This window comes from Balaenoptera borealis (assembly GCF_965194805.1).
Source record: "Balaenoptera borealis genome assembly, chromosome: 14".
Classification (NCBI taxonomy): domain Eukaryota; kingdom Metazoa; phylum Chordata; class Mammalia; order Artiodactyla; family Balaenopteridae; genus Balaenoptera; species Balaenoptera borealis.
Window position 1 is genome coordinate 27,432,648 of NC_138875.1, and position 19,835 is coordinate 27,452,482.

The 19,835-nt window shown below is 41.3% G+C and overlaps 1 protein-coding gene and 1 pseudogene across 4 annotated transcripts in view; both read left to right on the plus strand.

Moving 5' to 3' along the window:
* Positions 1-17,849, plus strand: part of PSTPIP2 (proline-serine-threonine phosphatase interacting protein 2) — a 92,221-nt gene extending 74,372 nt beyond the window's left edge. For 2 of the 3 annotated variants that reach the window (XM_082353356.1, XM_082353358.1), the window contains 9 exons: positions 3,983-4,081; positions 4,658-4,703; positions 5,526-5,605; positions 7,541-7,639; positions 8,597-8,693; positions 8,813-8,894; positions 10,139-10,173; positions 11,249-11,306; positions 16,228-17,849. In XM_082353356.1, coding sequence (XP_082209482.1) covers positions 3,983-4,081; positions 4,658-4,703; positions 5,526-5,605; positions 7,541-7,639; positions 8,597-8,693; positions 8,813-8,894; positions 10,139-10,173; positions 11,249-11,298 — 588 coding nt within the window. In that variant the 3' untranslated portion in view covers positions 11,299-11,306; positions 16,228-17,849. The remainder of the gene's footprint in view (positions 1-3,982; positions 4,082-4,657; positions 4,704-5,525; positions 5,606-7,540; positions 7,640-8,596; positions 8,694-8,812; positions 8,895-10,138; positions 10,174-11,248; positions 11,307-16,227) is intronic. The other variant, XM_082353357.1, reaches the window with a different exon arrangement.
* On the plus strand, positions 12,377-14,563 carry LOC309611262 (phosphatidylinositol N-acetylglucosaminyltransferase subunit Y pseudogene; annotated as a pseudogene). The gene is made up of 2 exons: positions 12,377-12,393; positions 12,578-14,563. The product of its transcript is annotated as a phosphatidylinositol N-acetylglucosaminyltransferase subunit Y pseudogene (transcript).
* Positions 17,850-19,835: the final 1,986 nt, after the last annotated feature.

Sequence of the window (19,835 nt, forward strand, 5' to 3'; positions counted from 1 at the left end):
CTTCCTCTGACACCACTCAAGCAACTGAGGTGAAGTGCCACCACATTACTGCTATGAGGGGTTCCAGGCCAGGTTCCCCACCTTGGCCTCCACTGACACCATAGGGTCAGTGTGGCCTTGGTACTACTGGGGGTTGATTAAAGTTCTGAATCCCCATTAGACTTCCTCTGACACCACTGCAGCAGGGAGGGGGTGCACCTCATTACTGCCAGGTGGGGGTGGTGGAAGTCCAGGCTCCCCACAGAGTCTCCACTGGCTCTGTGTGTGGGGCTTGTGGGGCTTTGTTATCTCCTGGTGGGAATGAAGGTCCCAGTCCCCTATTGGTCCTTCTCTGATACCACCTCAGCAAGGGAGTTGGGAACCGCATTATAGCCTGGTGAGGGTGGAAGTCTAGACTCCCCACTTGGCCTTTGCTGGATGTGTGGTAGGTGGGAGGGGGGCATGGTTTCTTTATGTGGTGTTTGACTGCTGTAGAATGTGGAGGCTTCTGTCCTGCTGTGCTGCCCCTTTTCTGGTCTTTTGGCTAGAGAGGGGAGGTTTTCATTGAGACTTTCTTTTTTGTTTATGCCCATTGGCATTTCTTGGTTGTCTGCTGCTTTGGCATTCATTCTGTGATATAAGGCCCAAAGAAAACCCAGGGCACTCACTTCTAGGTTTCTCTCTGAGATCAAGGACATTAGCTAATCTGCCTTCTTCTCTCCACCTTTCAGAATCTTATGTTTGTTTTATGTAGAATGTCCAGGGGTTTTAGTTATACTTGTGTGGAGGAATAGGGAAGAGTACATCTGCTCCATCTTCTCTGGAGCCCATATAACCTTTTAAAAAGATATTTTACGATATGCTTTTAGAGCCATAAATGTGATCATACCCCATCAATCTTACGCTAAGAATCTAAGACTCTTATCTTTAGGAAATCATCCAAAATAAGAAAAACAAAATGCACTACCGTGTTCACTACCTATAATGAAAACTATAATGTAAATGATTTAGTGACAAAAATGGAGAAAGATTAAATTGTGTAACCTTTAAAAATATGATTATGAGGACTATTTAACAACAGAGAAAAAGTGCTTAATATGTCATATTAAAAAAAATAATGCAAGAAAGAGAAAGATTGATAACTGACATTAAAATTTAAGACTTTTTGGGACTTCCCTGGTGGTCCAGTGGCTAAGACTGAGCACTCCCAGTGCAAGGGGGCCTGGGTTTTTTCCCTGGTCAGGGAACTAGATCCCACATGCCACAACTAAGAGTTCTCAGGCCACAACTAAGAGTTCACAAGCTGCAACTAAAAAATCCTGTGTGCAGCAACTAAGACCCAGTGCAGTCAAAAAAAAAAAGTATAAAAAAAATTTAAGACTTCTTTAGAGCAAAAGAAAAAAATATCATCTTATACATGATATCAAATGGGGAAAAATATTAGTAACTTATATAATTTACAACCAGTTAGTGTTCCTAGTATAGACTGAACTCTTAAAAATCAATTAAAATGAAGAATGCTCCAAAAAAAAAATGTAGGTAAAAGACATGAAGTAGAAATGACATATCACCTTAGTAATGAAATAAATACAAATAAAACAAGGCATATGCCAACATTCTCAACTCTAGTATTAGAAAAGGTTAAAAACATTGTCTTATTTTAGTGTTGGTAAGAGCATGAGGCCATATACCCTCACGTATGTGTTTATAGGAGTATGAATTAGTGAAAACAATTACACTTCTAGGAATCCGACCTGTAAATTCACACTACCCAAAATAAAAATCAGAGTATTTTTATGTTTTACAAAATGGGAGATAAGGTAAATGTCCACCAGTAGAGAGTTGGTTAAGAAAATTATGGCATATATATATGTATGTGTGTATATTTACAACCATTAAAATTGTTCAGCTACAGCACAGCAAAGGAAACCAGAAACAAAAAGAAAAGATAACCCATAGAATGGGAGAAAATACTTGCACATGAAGTGACCGACAAGGGATTAATCTCCAAAATATTCAAACAGCTCATACAGCTCAATAACAAAAAAACAAACAACCCAGTCACAAAATGGGCAGAAGATCTAAATAGACATTTCTCCTAAGAAGACATACAGGTGGCCAAAAAGCGCATGAAAAGATGCTCAACATCACTAATTATTAGAGACATGCAAATCAAAACTACAATGAGGTATCACTTCACACTAGTCAGAATGGCCATCATCAAAAAATCTACAAACAATAAATGCTGGAGAAGATGTGGAGAAAAAAAGGAATCCTCCTACACTGTTGGTGGGAATGTAAATTGTAATGTGGAGAACAGTATGGAGGTTCCTTAAAAAACTAAAAATAGAACTACCATATCATCCAGCAATCCCACTCCTGGGCATGTATCTGGAGAAAACCATAATTTGAAAAGATACGTGCACCCCAATGCTCATTGTAGCACTATTTACAATAGCCAGGACATGGAAACAACCTAAATGTCCATCAACAGAGGAATGGATAAAAAAGATGTGGTACATATATACAGTGGAATATTACTCAGCCATAAAAAAGAACTAAATAATGCCATTTGCAGCAACATGGATGGACCTAGAGATTGTCATACTGAGTGAAGTAAGTCAGACACAGAAAGACAAATATATGATATTGCTTATATGTGGAATCTTAAAAAAGGGCACAAATGAACTTATATACAAAACAGAAACAGACTTAACAGATATTGAAAACAAACTTATGATTACCAGCAGGGAGAGGAGGGGAGGGATAAATTGGAAGATTGGGATTGACATACACACACTACTATATATAAAATAGGTAACTAATAAGGACTTACTGTATGGCATGGGGAACTCTACTCAATACTCTGTAATGACCTATATTGGAAAAGAATCTAAAAAAGAGTGGATATATATGTATATGTATAACTGATTCACTTTGCTGTACAGCAGAAACTAACACAACATTGTAAATCAACTATACTCCAATAAAATTTTTTTTTAAAAGTGTTCAGCTACAGGCTTCATGCTTGATACAGAGAAATGTCTATAAGATATTGTTGCATAAGAAAAGAATTGTTGCATGAATATCTTATGTGCTTGTAATTAAGAAAAGTTATGAACTTTTGTTTCTGTGTGTGTGTAGCACAGAGAATTATAAGGTTGTTTACTGAAAGGTTAACCCCAACTGAACTGCAGAGGATGCTGAGAAATGTAGGAAAGCACGTGAGATATTTGATGAGCACAAACCATCTCTGCAAAGGTGTCTTGATTCTTAGTCAAGCATTTTTGGGGGGAAGTATCATTTTTATTTATTAGCCAACTGATTCACAGCTTTGCTTTGTTTGAACAAGTTAAGTCTTTGCTTCAAGAGTTGAAACAGAAAATTATTTGATTCACTAACTGTAGTTTGTGAACTGTTTTCATACTGCTGATAGTAATGGTAGCACAGCAGAGACCACGGCCTACTTTTAAACTAGCTAAAACAGAATTCTATAAATCAAGAAGGAACATGACTATCCTTGAGCTACAGAAATGATGGGATTGATGCCCTCCCCACTGTCCACATGCTATGAGGAGGCACGTTAGAATATTGAAACATAGTTATAGTTACCAGGACCAAGTGATTGCATCTAAGTTCTGAGGGTTATGAATATTACATATTCACGTCCTATAGTTACATAAGTGTTTGATTTTGCCTATTTCAAATTCCATCTTTTGTTTCAGTAAATTTTTAAAGCTCATGTACTTTGTTTTTGCCAAATAGGCGTTGTTACTTCCTTGATCAGGTTGCCACTACATACATGATTTGGAAGAGGGCTGGAGAGACCTTCCAAAGATAGATAAGAAAGAGCATGTCCTCTGAGTGGCCCCAGTCTAGTGGTGATCAGAGCCCTAATCAGTGTGCCCTCTTCTTTCCTGGGCGTGGGAGGCTGGGGTGGCTGCTCCTCAGGGTCACAGTCTGCTTATCTGTTTTGATCCCCTTTTGGCTCATAACTACAAAGGCAAAGAAGAACTACGAGCAGAAATGCCGAGACAAAGATGAAGCAGAGCAGGCTGTCCACCGGAGTGCCAACGTGGTAAACCCGAAGCAACAAGAAAAGGTACCCGGGAGAGCAGACAGCCTGAAAAATCCGAGATTTACATTTATCAAGCTAAAGCCAATTAATAGTCTTAATAAAAAATGGACTTGCACTCTAAGCTCCTGGCAATACCCTCCTTCAGGCCATTAGAGTCCCCCTAGCCAGAAAAACCCTTGTCCTACTTTGGGGGTTGGGGAAGAGCTAGAGAAGCATAGCCACAGGGGAGGGGGTTCTGAGGCTTTCATCTTTTTTTCAAAACTCAGCTCATGTATTCTTTATAGCTAGGCTGCCTCCTGCTTGGGTGTTTTATAAATTTAATTTTATAAAATCTGGATATAAGATGGTCAGCAATCAGAAGGTAGGGAGGGATATGTTTTTAGGAAGATGTAGGGCAAGATGCTTGATGGCTATTTTCCAATGGCGTTAAGATTAGAGGGCAAGTTGAATGATTAACTCATGAGAGAAGTATAGGTTAGACTTGAACTAGAACTTGTCTCTTCTCAGTTATTGCTTTAAAATCTGTTTTGCCTTTAGAAGCCTAGCCCAGCATTCCTGACCTCTTTTTTGTTTGTTTTTGTTTTTGTTTTGTCCTCACAGCTTTTTGTGAAACTGGCAACTTCAAAGACTGCAGTAGAAGACTCAGGTGAGGGGTCTGGGGGGAGGATTGTGGTGGGGCTTATGTTATCCTAAATCTGTCTGAGAAAGGTAGTTTTATATACCATACAATAGTGAGTATATACATATACAGTAGGATTAACAAGGTATGAGAAGGGAAGGAGGGAGAAACAGAGGGAGGGAAGAGAGGGGGGAAGGGAGAGTATATCGGAACCCGGGAGAGTGGGAGGAAGCAAATGAGGCAGCAGTTTCTGGCCATTGCTGCCTTAGGTCTTGCTGCCTCACAGGTGACTGACGGTGGGGGTGGGGGGAGAGGGGGGGTCAAGTGGCAGCTGCTTTGTGACCAGGTGCTCACTCTGATTTATTGGGAACATCTATCTTAAAACCGCTTTTCAGCCCTGATAACTCTTCTCTGCTGTGAAAGAAACATCCAAGTTGTGAGGCCTTGTCAGCACTGAAGTCTAAAATCCAAACCAAGTGTTTGCAAAGGCTTCTAATTCCCAGAGTTTCTTGCTGGAGACAAGCCTCTCACAACCGTGGTCGCTTAAGTTTCTAAATCCAAAACTGAAGTAAGAGGTGGAAGGAAACCCTGGCTGAGGTTCCTTGTCAGCTTTCACTTCTCCTTCCTTGGAGCATTTCTGGCTAATTGCTTGGTTTTTCTTTAAAAAGAATGTGATGCCCACCTTTGCTTATTTTTCACAAAGATATGATAGAGGGTGAGATGTAATTATGGCCTTCCAGCGTTCAGAGCTCCCGGGAGCCCTGTGAGCTCCCGGAGGGGCCTGAGGGCTGGGTCTGCGAGCCCCCTCCCATCCAGTTTCCAGACCCAGGCCCCTCCCCTCCATTGCAGACAAGGCGTACCTGCTGCACATCAACACTCTGGATAAGGTCCGTGAAGAGTGGCAGAGCGAACACATCAAGGCCTGCGAGGTACCTGGAACCCGAAGGGCGGGCCTTCCTTCCTCTACTTCTGTAGAATTACTTGAGGGCAAATTAGAAAGAAACTGTGGGTCCCTCCTAAAAGACTCTTTTCTGCTTTACTTCCTTAATTCCACAATCTAATGGAAAAGCCTGAAATAAGGGCATTTTTATATGGTTTTAAAACATGCAAAGCAATATCATATACATCTTATGGATGCATACATATTGTCAAAATCTGCATAGGAATGATAAAATTTAGGATAATGGTTATCTCTGCGAGAGGAGGAACGTGGTAGAGATTGAAGAAGGCACACAGAGACTTTAACAGAATCTGAAGCAAATATGGCCAAAAGTTTTGACAAAGCTGGATGGTTGGTATGTGGGTCTTCCTAATATCACTCTCTATGATTCTGTCTACGTGAAATATTCTATAATAAAAATAATGTAATATTCATATACAGTACTTATATACCGTGTATGAATAATAAAATATTTATAGATGAAATAGTGTATTTGCTTCAAAATACTCCAGGGAGTAGGTGAGTTGGTAGGGAAATAGGTAAAACAGTCAGTTGTGAGTGGATAAATGTTTCACCTGGTGATGGGTACATGGGGATTCATTATGCTATTCTCTCTACTCTTGTATATGTATAAAGTTTTACATTATAAGAAGCTTTAAAATGTAATAGTTTTGTAGTCAACATTTAAAAAATACTTTAATATATAACATCCAATGTTGAATAGTATAGCGTCCACTTTATAGAATAGTTTGATTTTCTATAAGTTGTATTTGCTTATATCCAAAAACTATTGTTCAGGAAGTGACTTTTTTTTTAATTAATTTATTTTTTATTTATTTTTTGACTGTGTTGGGTCTTCATTTCTGTGTGAGGGCTTTCTCTAGTTGTGGCAAACGGGGGCCATTCTTCATCGCAGTGCGCGGGCCTCTCACTATCGTGGCCTCTCTTGTTGCGGAGCACAGGCTCCAGACGCGCAGGCTCAGTAATTGTGGCTCACGGGCCCAGTTGCTCCATGGCATGTGGGATCTTCCCAGACCAGGGCTCGAACCCGTGTCCCCTACATTGGCAGGCGGATTCTCAATCACTGCGCCACCAGGGAAGCCCCTCAGGAAGTGACTTTTTTTTTTTTTTTTAATTTATTTAATTTATTTTTGGCTGTGTTGGGTCCTCGCTTCTGTGCGAGGGCTTTCTCTAGTTGCGGCAAGCGGGGGCCACTCCTCATCGCGGTGCGCGGGCCTCTCACTATCGCGGCCTCTCCTGTGGCGGAGCACAAGCTCCAGACGCGCAGGCTCAGCAGTTGTGGCTCACAGGCCCAGTCGCTCTGCGGCACGTGGGATCCCCCTAGACCAGGGCCCGAACCCGTGCCCCCCGCATTGGCAGGCAGACCCCCAACCACTGCGCCACCAGGGAAGCCCGGAAGTGACTTTTAAAACAACTTTTTTATTAAGGAAATTTCAAACATACACAAGGATGAAAGACAAGTGCAAGGGCCCCCATGTACTCATCAACTAGCTTCAACAATTGTGACCGTCTTGCCAGTTGAATTCACTCATTCTGGGAGGGGGTGAGAAGGAGAGCAACTCTTTGAATTGGAGGCTCTGGCAGGCTGCCCAGGTACAGATGCCCATTAGGCAGTTGGAAATGTGAGCTGGAATTCAGGTTAGAACATTGATGTTTAGGTTCATCATCACCTCTTACCTTCAGAACTATATCCAGTCCTATTTGTGTTAATATGTTATTAGAATCCATTTGCATTCTTTGCCTGAGTAAGAGTTTATGAGCTTCCTTGGTGGTGGGTGGGAGTGCACTAAATGAGACAATAAGCTTACAGGTAATTCAAGGTTGAAATTGTTTCTTAAGTCATAGCCAGTCTAGACAGATGGCCCCTTTCTCTGCATATGTACATGTAGTTTTGTTTCTATAGGTGTTTGAGACTCAAGAATGTGAACGAATAAACTTCTTTCGGAATGCACTGTGGTTACACATGAATCAGCTGTCACAACAATGTGTCAAAAGTGATAACGTAAGTCAGAGGCATCCACGGAGGATGCTTTGCATAAAGATTCAGTAGAGTGGAAGGAACCATAAACATTTATTAGTTCACCCCCTTCATTTGAGGCCCAGGTAGGTACAGTGACTGGCCCAAGGCCACACGGTGAGTATGGACCCAGATAAACACCTAACCTGCCTGACTCTTGTTTCACTTTACCACCATGACTTTCTCTCTGAGAAATTCAGGGTTAGAGCAGGAGAGCAGAGAAGGGAGACCCAAATGCAGTTTAATTTATGGAAAACAGAGATGTCACAAAATGAATGTGAGTCCCAGAGACTGCTCCAGTCTGAAACGGGGTCACTCCTGGACGGCACCAAGGACGAGCAGACTGAGCCATGCCCAGGCTGACGGTCACTCCAGGGCTCAGGATTTACTTCAGCAGTGTTCCAGGGCCATTAGTGATCCAGGTTTAACTTGTACACAGCAATTGTCATGGGTTCCTAGGTCTCAGAGGGACATGAATCAAATTATCACAACCTTCTTTCCTAAGAAATAGCCACCCTCGCTTAGATGGAACATTCACTTTAGAAGAATAATTAAACACCCAGAAAACAAGTAGGATTGACTGGAAGAACTTTTCTCCTATTGTCTTTGCATTTATGTGTAGAATTGGTCATGGGACTTGGTATCTATTTTCTTTGTCCCATCAGTAGTTTAAAAAAAAAAAAAAATCTTTCCACCAAGGTTTCTGTGCTGCTACAAAAAAAAAAATCTATATTTTTTGTCGTCTTCAAAAAAAAATTTAAATGCAGATATGCATCAGAGAAATCCCTTTATATGAGTCCAGGACTTGGGAATGTCTTCTTTTTTCTTTTCAAAGCAAAATTTGGGAAACAGCCATTCATTAAACCTCCTACTTTAATAAGCTGTGTCACCATTTTTATGGACATATACCTCTATATACCTGATTTATCTTCTTTTTGTTAGATGTATGAAGAAGTCCGTAAGAGTTTAGAAATGTGCAGCATTGAGAAGGACATTGAGTACTTTGTGAATCAACACAAAACTGGACAGGCTCCACCAGGTGAATGGATCTGTGGGGTGGGGGGTTAATTAAGCAGTTCTATTAGTCTTTCTTGTCACAGGTCATTGAGAATGGAAGTCATCAGCCTCTTAATGTGTTATGTCTTGATAATTCCCTAGCACCCATCGTGTACGAGAATTTCTACTGCCCCCAGAAGAATGCAGCCCCACCAGGAAAGCCTACGGGGCCTAACTTGGCAAGGTAATATCCAGCTTTCTTTCACATGAAGAAAAGTACTTTGGGGGACTTCCCTGGCGGACCAGTGGTTAAGACTTCGTGCTTCCACTGCAGGGGGCGCAGGTTTGATCCCTGATCAGGGAACTAAGATCCCACATGCTGCAGTGTGGCCAAAAAAAAAAAAAAGAAAAGAAAAGTACTTTTAAAGAACATTTTTATTTTTAGTGTTCCAATTCTAACATGGACGTATTAGAATCAGGACATATCTACCATTGCATTTGCTTAGTGAGGCTGCTAGGTTTTTGGAAATAGCATTTTTAGGACAAATGTTAAATGGGTTGTACTAGTCATAGTTCAAGGGGGATTGTATCATGCTTGAGTGTAATTATTATTACTCATGCATGAATCCTATACCTTTCTTGTAGAAAGCAAGAGTTGGCAAACTCTGGCCCCCTGTGAGTCAAATCTGACCTACCTGTTTTGGTAGGGCCTGCAAGTTAAGAATAGTTTTCATGTTTTTAAATGGTTGAAAAAAATTGAAAGGATACTATTTTGTGACATGTGAAAATTACATGAAATGCAAACATCAGTGTTCATATGTAGAGCTTTGTTAGAAGATGACTGCACTCACCTGTTTCCATTCTGTCTACGGCTGCTTTCTCATTGGAGCTGAGTAGTAATGAGATAGAAATGCTGTGTGGCCAGCAAAGCCTAAATCATTTGCTTTGTGGCCCTTTACAGAAAAAGTTTGCTGCCTTGATATAAAGGATTCTGAGGGAAGAGAAACTTCTGTTTCATATATACAGTCACCTCGAAGTCTAAGCTGTTGAATTTTCAGTCCAGTTTTTAAAAAGATCAGGGAGTGTTTGAGGGGGAAGTGCAAGTTCATCACCAGTGTTGAAGAATGCCAAGCGCTGCTCAAAGCGGTAACTTTGAATTAGTTCCTTTAACCCTGACAGCAAGGTGGGAACTGTTTGACTTCCCATTTTGCATCAAGGCGATCAGAAACTCTTGCCCACGTGACCACATGACTGAGATTTCTGGGCTGCGGGGCAGGGCTGTGTGCATCCTGCTTCCCAGCCTAACGTAGTGTCTGCAGCCTGGATCCAGGAGGTCAACGCTGCAGAGCTTTTGCTTCATCTGAACTTTTCTTAACCCTCCAGAGCAGAAACCAGATCTGATTAGCATGCGGTGTTTGTAGAGTGAAGTAGAAATTTAGAAAAATAACAAGAACTTACCTGAAAGATTTTGGTTTTCATTTCTTACAGGAGAAGACCTCTCCCAATTCCTAAAAGTTTACCAGGTAAAGACTGTTTGAAATCTTAGGTCAGGTATTATTTAAGGTTGAGTAGCTAGAATTTTGAAATAAAAGGAAAGAAGGGAATAAATAGAATCAGATTTCCAAGAGAATGAACCTATTATTAGAAACTGTAATACTGTTTGTCACAGAGTGGAATTTGGTAATTCATGGTCTATTTTATAGCTTATCCAAGAGAATTCAGCTACTCAAGTACCAAAAGAAACTTACTAGGCATTCTTACTAAGAGATTATTTCTCTTATTTCTCCGATTATTTCTCTCTTGGACCATGAGAACAGCAAAACTGAGATATAGTTTCCTTTGGATTACACAGAAATATAATTTATAGAAGATGTCTGGAAACATGTAACCTAATATTATGTATTTTGTACACTGCCTATAATTGGATCTTTCACTGAGCACCGTGGTCTCTTTTTCTCTCTGAACTCCTATGATACCTCTGGGACAACCACACACTTAATGCTTTTTGTTAATTTGTATTTCCTGGATAATTACAAGATCCTTAAGGGCAGGCATTTTGTTTTCTCCTGAATCAGTCGCAAAACATAACACAGTATTGGGCACATAGTAGGTGCTCAACAAATACCTATTATTTGAATAAAAGAAAGATATGCCTATCTATGTTCAAAGGAAGAGGGAAGAGACATCTTGGGCTGCATTTAGCATCTTAGCAAAAATTTAGTGACTGAAAAAAATTTAGTGGCTGAAATTACATCTTTGAACTAGATAAGGATTTAAGTTAATTGATTTCTTGTTACCTTATAATTACCACTTGATACTGTGGGACTTACTTTTGTCCATTTTTGAAGATGATTTTACGGTGGGGACTGCTATCTGAGCATGGTTGAAAAATGGCAAAGAAATCATAATAAGGATTTCCAATATGTTTTCTGACTTGTAGTTATGACTATTATTTGTAGGTTTTGTTGCCAGATATGTTTTCTTCTTTCAAAATGGCAGTCACCAGACTCTGAGTGGGATGCCTTGATTTGAAAAGGGCTAAGATATTATCATGAAAAAATGTTAACTTAATGTTGCTCTGTGTTCTGCCCTTTGCAGATGACCCTGATTATTCTTTGCTTGATAACTACAATTTGATCTATCAGTAACATGAATGGTAAGAACCTTTCATCTTCACAGAATCAAGTTGCGTTTAGACTGGTGATTGTATTTTTGAAGTCTTTGAAGCTTCTTTATAACATCACTGCAGGCAAACAAGGCCTTGCATCAGGCCTTGCACTGGTTGGCATGGTGCCCCTGCAGGATGGCCTCTGGTTCCCACAACTGAAAGGGGACCGAGACCACTCCATACCTACTTAAATGAGGGTAATTCCCCTTCTTTATTCTGTAACTATTTGCTCTTATTAATCCCTTTCATGGCTATTACACACCTATACTTAAGGCAGTGCTACAAACAAATACACCTACTCCTCACTGTTTAAGTAATTTAGCCTCTAGTGCTCTCCCCCATTCCCCAAAGGGGAAAAGTCAAGTAAAAAGAAGTCAGTGAAAATAAGGCAGGTGATATCATGCTCAGCAAATACACAAGAGCATTGAAAGGGTCATCCTGCACCAGATTATTAGTGCTCTGAACTAGTTAGTAAACCAGAGGGATTCCTAGAGCCCAACTACTAAGCCAGCTGTGGCTGCAAAGGTGATTCTTCCCATTTGGCACTCAGGAACTTGCAACATGCCCCAGGTCAATATCAGTCTTCACAGCTGGAAGGAATAGCTCTGAAGCCAAAACAGCAATACTAAATGAAACTCATCACGAACTGTAATTCTTTTAACCCAAATGGGCATATATATGCATATATGAGCAAAGAAAAAATCTTAAAGGATATCTTCCTAAACAGATAATAGTTTTGCTTTTTGCTCATCCATGTGTTCTAATTTGTCTACAATGAAAATGTGTTACTTCTTTAATTACAAACTGTTTTAAAGGCAGCGGCGCGGGTGGTCGCGGGCTGCCAGGCCATGCCGCGCGGAGCTTGTGGCCGGCTTGCTCGCCTCAGCGCTGCGGGGGGACACGCGCACAGCCGCCCGCGGTCGCCCCGAGGTGTGTGCACGCGTCCGTGTCACGGCCGTCCCCAGACCAGAGCGAGCGGACGCGGGAACCGCCCCGCGTCTTCGACCCAGCGCTGCTGGAGTTCCTGGTGTGCCCGCTCTCCAAGAAGCCGCTCCGATATGAAGCATCGACAAAAGTAACGAAGAGTTAGGAATAGCCTATCCAATTATTGATGGGATTCCTAATATGATACCACAGGCAGCTAGGATGACACATCAAAATAAGAAGCAAGAAGAAACGGAGCAGCATTAGATCATACGTAAAAACGACCACACACACAACTGAATTTTCTAAATACCATCCACCTTTTAAAAAGTCAGAGTGGCGGGTAATAAGTGGAGGGGAAGATTGTTTCTGTCTCTTCCTACGTTGACTGTCCTTATTCCGTTGGTCTCGTTAGCAGGGCTGTTATACTCGGCCTCCGTGGACGAAAACTTCCCACAGGGCTGCACTAGCACAAGCAGCCTGTGCTTTTACAGTCTGCTCTTGCCGATTACCATACCCCTTTCTGTGTTCTTCCACCTTTGGACTTGGATGGGTATTAAACTCTTCAGGCATAATTAATACAACCAGAGCCAAGACGGTATATCCTAAGGATAGGCTTGAGTGTCTGCCTCTGAAAGCTCAACTACATGGAAATACTGGACACCCACTTAATGTGCAAGAAAGATGCTTTGCCTAGCTTCTGTCAGAGGTTTAGGATTAGGGGAGGCTTAAGCTGCAGAGGCTTCTTTATTGTACTTTGGTTCTGCCCTTGTTTTTTGAAGGTTCTTATTTATACCTGGGGTATCAGGAGAAACATTTCAACAGAGTGTCTTGTTGGAAATTAATAGCCCTAGCCATCATCTGATGACTTTATGTCTTATCCCATTCATAATTAAAAGTTACTAATTTGAAATCTTATATGTTTATTTTACATTCAGAGTCTGGTAAAGTCACATGTTAAGGATGACTGAAATAATTCCAGAGGAGCTCTGTTGGGGTAGTTGTAGAGAAATGGATTTGAACTAATGTGGTATAAAACTGTAATAAAATGGAAACTTCATGTATTTGCCAAAATTCTGAGTTTGTAAAATTACCTTCATTTCTTTGGCATCACATACTTACATTAATAATAAAATAAGATATTGACATTTTCCATAAAACAATTTGTAGTTTTGTGGGGTTTTTATCCCCCTTTGGTCACTAGAGTGTGATTCTAAGGAAGAGAAGATGTAAAATATTCTAAATTTTAAACTTAGAATATTTAGAGAGACACATAATAGCCAAAATAGAATAATTTCCCAGGAAAGTATGTGCCTCTGGAGGTAGAGGTGGGGTTGAAAGGTTTGCAAATAGCTAATTGTGTCCTATTGAGTTGAGGGCTACGTTTTGAGGCACATTTCAGTTTATTTTCCTGCCACAGGAGACCTATTTAAATAGCACTACTAAGGGCATGAGCATTTTACACATTAATAGTTCCTGATTTTCCAGAACTTTCAACAAGATTGATGAGTACAATAACTCTTTCAGAAGTGTAACATAAATATTTCAGTAGTTACCCTAAAGAAACCTAAGAACTGAATATAACCTTAACTGATTCTTAATAGAACCTTAAAGTAGTTTAACAGAACCTTTAGATAGTGATTCTTCCCCTTCAAAAGACAATTAAAACGAGGTTGGATGTGTTTTCTGTTGCATTAATTCAATGTATATACTGTAGTACAAGTCATGTTTTAAAAACTACTCTATGGCAAGGACTTCCCTGGTGGCACAGTGGTTAAGAATCCGCCTGCCAGTGAAGGGGACACGGGTTCGAGCCCTGGTCCGGGAAGATCCCACACGCCGCGGGGCAACAAAGCCCGTGCGCCACAACTACTGAAGCCCACCCACTCTAGGGCCTGCATGCCACAACTACTGAGCCCACGTGCTGCAACTACTGAAGCCCACGCACCTAGAGCCCGTGCTCCACAGCAAGAGAAGCCACTGCAATGGGAAGCCTGCGCACCGCAGCGAAGAGTAGCTCCCACTTGCTGCAACTAGAGAAGGCCCGTGCGCAGCAACGAAGACCCAATGCAGCAAAAAAAAAAAAAAAAAAACCAAAAAAACCCTCCTCTATGGCAATATACAAATAACACGGAAGACAATAGAGGTACCCATCATTTCCTGAAATGGCATTATTTTTCTTTTTAATGTGCCCTAAATCTCACTATGGTCAGTGTAAATGAAAGAATTTTGCTGATAAAACAAGCACTGTATTCTGAAATCAACTGTGGTAATGATTGCACGATTCTGTGACTATACTAAATCCACTGAGTTGTACAATGTACATGGCTGAATTATATGCTATGCGACTTGTATATCAATAAAGCTGTTACCAAAAAAAACCAGAAAAAAACAAAACAAAACATAAAAAAACTGTTTTAAAGAGTTGGTCCTCTTGCGTATTCCTGATCTTAGGGTGTTCTTGGGAGTGACAGGAGGGGTGGGTAGGATTCAGGGAGTTGCAATGGAACTAGAAAGACCTTTCTCCCACCCTTCTTGGGTTGGTGTTGGTGATATTTACTGTCACTTATGAAACAAAACAGGTTTTAACAGCGCTCCGTGGTGGTTTTCCTCCAGTGTCCTCTACCACTGAAAAGTGCTTGGAAGTGGGCACATCAAACATTACTTGCCTGCACTCCTCTAAAACCACCCACTTTGTGACTTAACGGCCAATTAGCTGTTAGGACAGAAGCCATGGTTTTCTTGATTAGACAGAAATAATCAGAAAGTATGATTTATATTTACATGTAAGTCTTTAAATTGCTTAAGAAGTGTGTTTATAATATTTAAGGAACTTTGCTGCGAAAGATAGTGGATATTGAAGACATAAAAAACCGCATCCTCTAACTATATATACCTTTCTGACCAACAAAAAAATTGTAGTCTTTACAACCAGTCATCACCTCTGCTTCATTTCATAAGCCTCTCTCTTTCTCATGGAAAGAGGCCCGGCCCATTCTGGAGGTAGAGCAAGAACATGGGAAATCAAGTGACTTGGTGTTCAAAGGTAGAACCTGCTCTCTAGAACACCATGCAGTGATGGCTATGTGGTGGGGCATCAGCAGCTCCAAGAGTTTCTTTTTTATTTTTTACCTTCCTTTTTTCCTCTCTCTCTTCTTCCTTCCCTCCCTCCCTCCCTTCCTTTTTTCCCCTTCCTTTCTTCCTCCCTTCCTTTCTCTCTCTCTCTCTCATTCCTCCCCACCTGTCCCTCCTCTCTCTTTTCCCTTCTGCCCTCCTCTCTTTTCCCTTCTTCCCTCCCCACTTTCTTCCTTCTCTTCTCTTCTCTTCTTTTCGTTTTTCTTTTCCTTCCTTTCTTTCCCTCACCCATTTGGGTAAAGCATATATTCTAGTTGCTTAATAATAGCATTTGACCCAGCAACTGTAGTTCCTCAGAGCCCAAGAATCTGCTGTTTGAATGTAAGATGCCAATACCAACACATTTACTGAAGTTTGGTCATTTCATTGGGCCTCATTAGTGTCTGTGCCAGCTCAAGGAGTAGGAATTGAACATGTATAGTTGACTGAATTTAAGAGAATTTTAAAGAGGGAGTCTACCTTTATTAGTAACTTAGTTAAGCGACATCACAACATTTAAAATAGTTTGAACCTTCGGAATTGACATTTAAATAGGAATCTTTAGGAATTTGCGATTTGTTCTGCAATTGTTGATTTTAGCTGCTATTCTTGTTTTTAATTCTAACATGTTTAGGTAAAGATAGATTATGACTTTTGAATTAAAAATATGTATATAAAAATATAAATGTATGTGTTATTTATCATAAAGCAATGTTTTTATTCCATTTTTCATCACTTGGAATACCCATTTCTCACTGTTTATTTTCCTTGGCCAAGCACATTGTCCTTGTTGAATAAAATCTCAATGTAGGAGCAGGGTGCTGATATGAATAGTTAATTCAAATGAAATTTCTTTATTATTTTCTTTCAGAAAACAAAGCTTTTTGTGGTTGGCGCTTCTGTGGCGTGGAAGGAGGCACTTAAAGCAGCAGAATCTGTAGAAATTACGTCAATCATGAAGACTTTGAAGTGAACCCTTGCTATAATTTTTTTATATTTTAAAATTTATCGTAGACATTTAGTTCAACTTAACCTAGTAGAGTTCTGCAGTTTTTAAAAGAAGTGTGCAAATTGCCCAACACTGAAGAATTATACTTTTCCAATCAAGTTACTAAAGTTGTGAATGAACTGTGTTTTCTGCTTGATTCAAGAAAGTCTGTGGATTTGAAGCCTTGACTCTTGGGGGTTGGGGCAGGGATGGCTGCAGAGGAGTCTGAGCCAGCAACTCAGCAACTCAAGAAGCTCCTTTGCCTTTTGGGGGCAGCGTGGCTATGGAATTTACACAGTGACACATACTCAGTGGCGTAAGATTTAAAATCACCTTCCTTTTTGGCTGGAAGGTTTAGAGGCCATCTGATAGCACTTTCTCACTTTACAGATGAGGAAATGAGTCCCAGAAGTGTGAAATCGATTTCCTTACAGTTCTCCCAGCTGACTAGGGACAGACGCAGAAGGAGAGTACAAGCTCATCCCCCATCACCATCCTTCTAACCCTTCCTGAGGCTGTGATGCGCATGTTGAAATTTAAGACGCCAAATGTTTTTGCCAACATCTTTTCACTCGGGAAAGTTACCAGGGTTAAAATGTCAGATTTATTTTTATATGGCTCACTGTGTGTACTGAACTACAGAGCACCATATTTAATCTAATCTAAGAAGCCATTCGTTGTAAAACATCCCCTTACCTTATATACCACTAAGAAAGTCAGTGGGGGAGTTGACACTTGTGACAATTAATGGCCAAGCCCATTGGAATTTGAGATGCTAAAGTGTGGGGGAAAAAGTACATCCTAGGATCAATGAAACATGGTGTTTTGACTTTATCCCTGAAGAGAATTTTAGACTTACAAAGCCAGTACTCAATCTTTGGTCTTCACAGAAAATCTTTCCCTTTCTAGATCCTGGAATTTTTAAAGTGTCAATCTTACCCTTTCACAAATATTTGGGTCTTCCTTTGGTCACCCACAAACAGCAGGGAGATTGGTCTAATATTCGCACACTGAGCAAATGGTACATTTTAGTTAATGACAAGTTAAAATAGCACTGGCATTTATTTGGGATGTTGTGAAATTCTGGTACCACAAAGAGCAGATACCTTCCTTTTCTGCTCTGTGCATAGCTTTCCCAGAACTATGGACAAAGTGATTGAAGGAAGACCGATTGTTTCCCCTTTTCATATAAGGTGCTGCTGAAAGTGGCAGCTTCTTGTCATGACCAGAAGCTTGCATCAGTTGGATAGTCTTTTGAAAAACTGAAGTTTGCAAAGGGTCATTGACTTCCCCAGATTGAACAGGCTCAGGAAATTTTCCTTTGAACTCAGAACATTCTATTTTTTAGTATTTTATTTATTGTTAGCAATTCCATAGGGATTTCAATTTTCTCTCTACTGATCAGTGTAACTGATGTAAAAATGTCTTAAGAATTGAAAATATTTTTATTTTATTGCTCTTCCAGTTCAATATGAAGTAAAATAAAGGTTCTTGGTGATTTGGGATTTATTTTGCATTTTTGTGTTAATTGTATCTCTCTTCCAAGCTCTGTTTGACCCCTTGTCACATTTGCTATCATTAGACCACCATAGAAGGACAAACTGCCGGTCAGGGAAGCCAGGAGGAGACTGGCACGAAGCCACTTCCTACTAACCCTTCAGGTGCCAGATGCAGGGTCCCTTCCTCGGGGAAGCATGTTCCCTGCCTCCAGGCTTGGTGGGATCCCACTGCTGTCTCCTTCCCCACTCTCACATTTTCCTTGTTATTACAGGATTCACTCTTGAAATTAATTGTTCAAAGTCTGGCTTCCCTCCTAGACTGTAATCTCCATGAGAGCAGGTCCCTCTTATCGTTTTTCCTGCTATATCCCCAGAACTTGACACATAGTAGTAAATATGAAAGAACTAGTGGCCTAGAAGAAGAAAACGTAGCTAGAGAAACAACCAGTTGAGAAAGAAGTAGGAGCGTAAAGGGAAGCCAGTCAAATAAGTTTACATGATGAATTTAGTAAGTATGAGCTGTTCTGCAGACTGTCAGCACCTTAATTTGGGTTCCAGCAGAAGCAGACCCTGGGATAAAGATTTGAATGCAGGTACTTTTTCTGGAGGGTGATCCCGGAATGCACCAGTATGGAAGTGGGGAAGTAAGACAGCGAAGGGAAGGAAAGCAAAAAAAAAATGTTCATTATCAAGCAAGTTACCACTGTGGGCAATGAACTTCAGCTGCTGGGACTCTTGGGCGACAGTGTGGGACCCACACCTCAGAAGTAGCTCACCTGAGGGGAGGGAGCTGGGATAGTCATTCACCAACTCCCACCAGTCACAGGTAGAGGGCTGCTCCTAGGAGGTATTGGTTCCCTGGCATTTCTGTCTTTCCATGAACACCAGCAGAGTGGGTTCCAGCAGGCCGAGAGTCCTCACATGGTTCCTGGCAGTTGGAAGCTGGGCTGGCATGTGGGGAAGTGATAGGTACTGAGGGGAAGTGGATGGGGTGCTGGCAGTGCTGACCCCTGCACGGCTCAGGTCGACGCATGCCCACATGCACTTTACTGCATCCTGTCACCACTTGTCCCAGTTTCCAAAAGACACACACACACACGCACACACCCCAGGAAGTTTAGTAGGACGAGCTCTAGTCCCTGCTGCTACAGATGGTCCTGAGTCTATAACTGATATTCATCATCTCCTTCCTCTACCACCGTGTTATGGAGTGAGTTGTATTCCCCCAAATTCATATGTTCAAGTCCTAGCCCTCAGCACCCCAGTGACCGTTTTGGAGACAGGGCCTTTAAAGAGGTGATTAAGTTGAAGTAAGGCCGTTGGGGTGGGGCTCTGATCCAGTGTGATTGGTGTCCTTGTAGGAAAAAAAGAGACACCGGGAGTGAGTGTGCACAAAGGGACAACCGTGTGAAGAGGCAGCAGGAGGGTGAACATCTGCAACCAAAGAGAGAGGCCTCAGAGGAAACCAATTCTGCTGGCACCGTCATCTTGGACTTCCAGCCTCCAGAACTGCAGGAAAATTAATTTCTATTGTTTAAGCCACTCAGTGTGTGGTATTTTGCTATGGCAGCCTCATCAAACTAATACACACATATTCTATAGTCCCTTCACAATTGGCTAGTCTTCTGCTTGTCTAGGTTGCTTGACTGGTGGGGTAACCCAGACCCTCATCCCTAAGGGGTCTTAGCCCCTGGTTAACAGGCTCTTGTCAGACTCTCCTGAAATTGGCAATTTATGTTTATTACCAGGCATGGCAACACCAAGAGGCATCTCATTGAAACTCCTGAGTTCCAGATACATTCTTCCTTGCCCACCTTTCCTCATGGTAATCACCTTCTCCTGCCGAGATAGTTACTCCTTTCCTTGCTTGCTGGTCTACTGGCATGAGGACCCCCAAATGACCAGATATAAGCCATAGTTTTGGTGGAACTCTTTTTATGACCATTGATAGATGTATCCCCTGCCAACCACCTAGAGCCAGGTGCTCTAGTC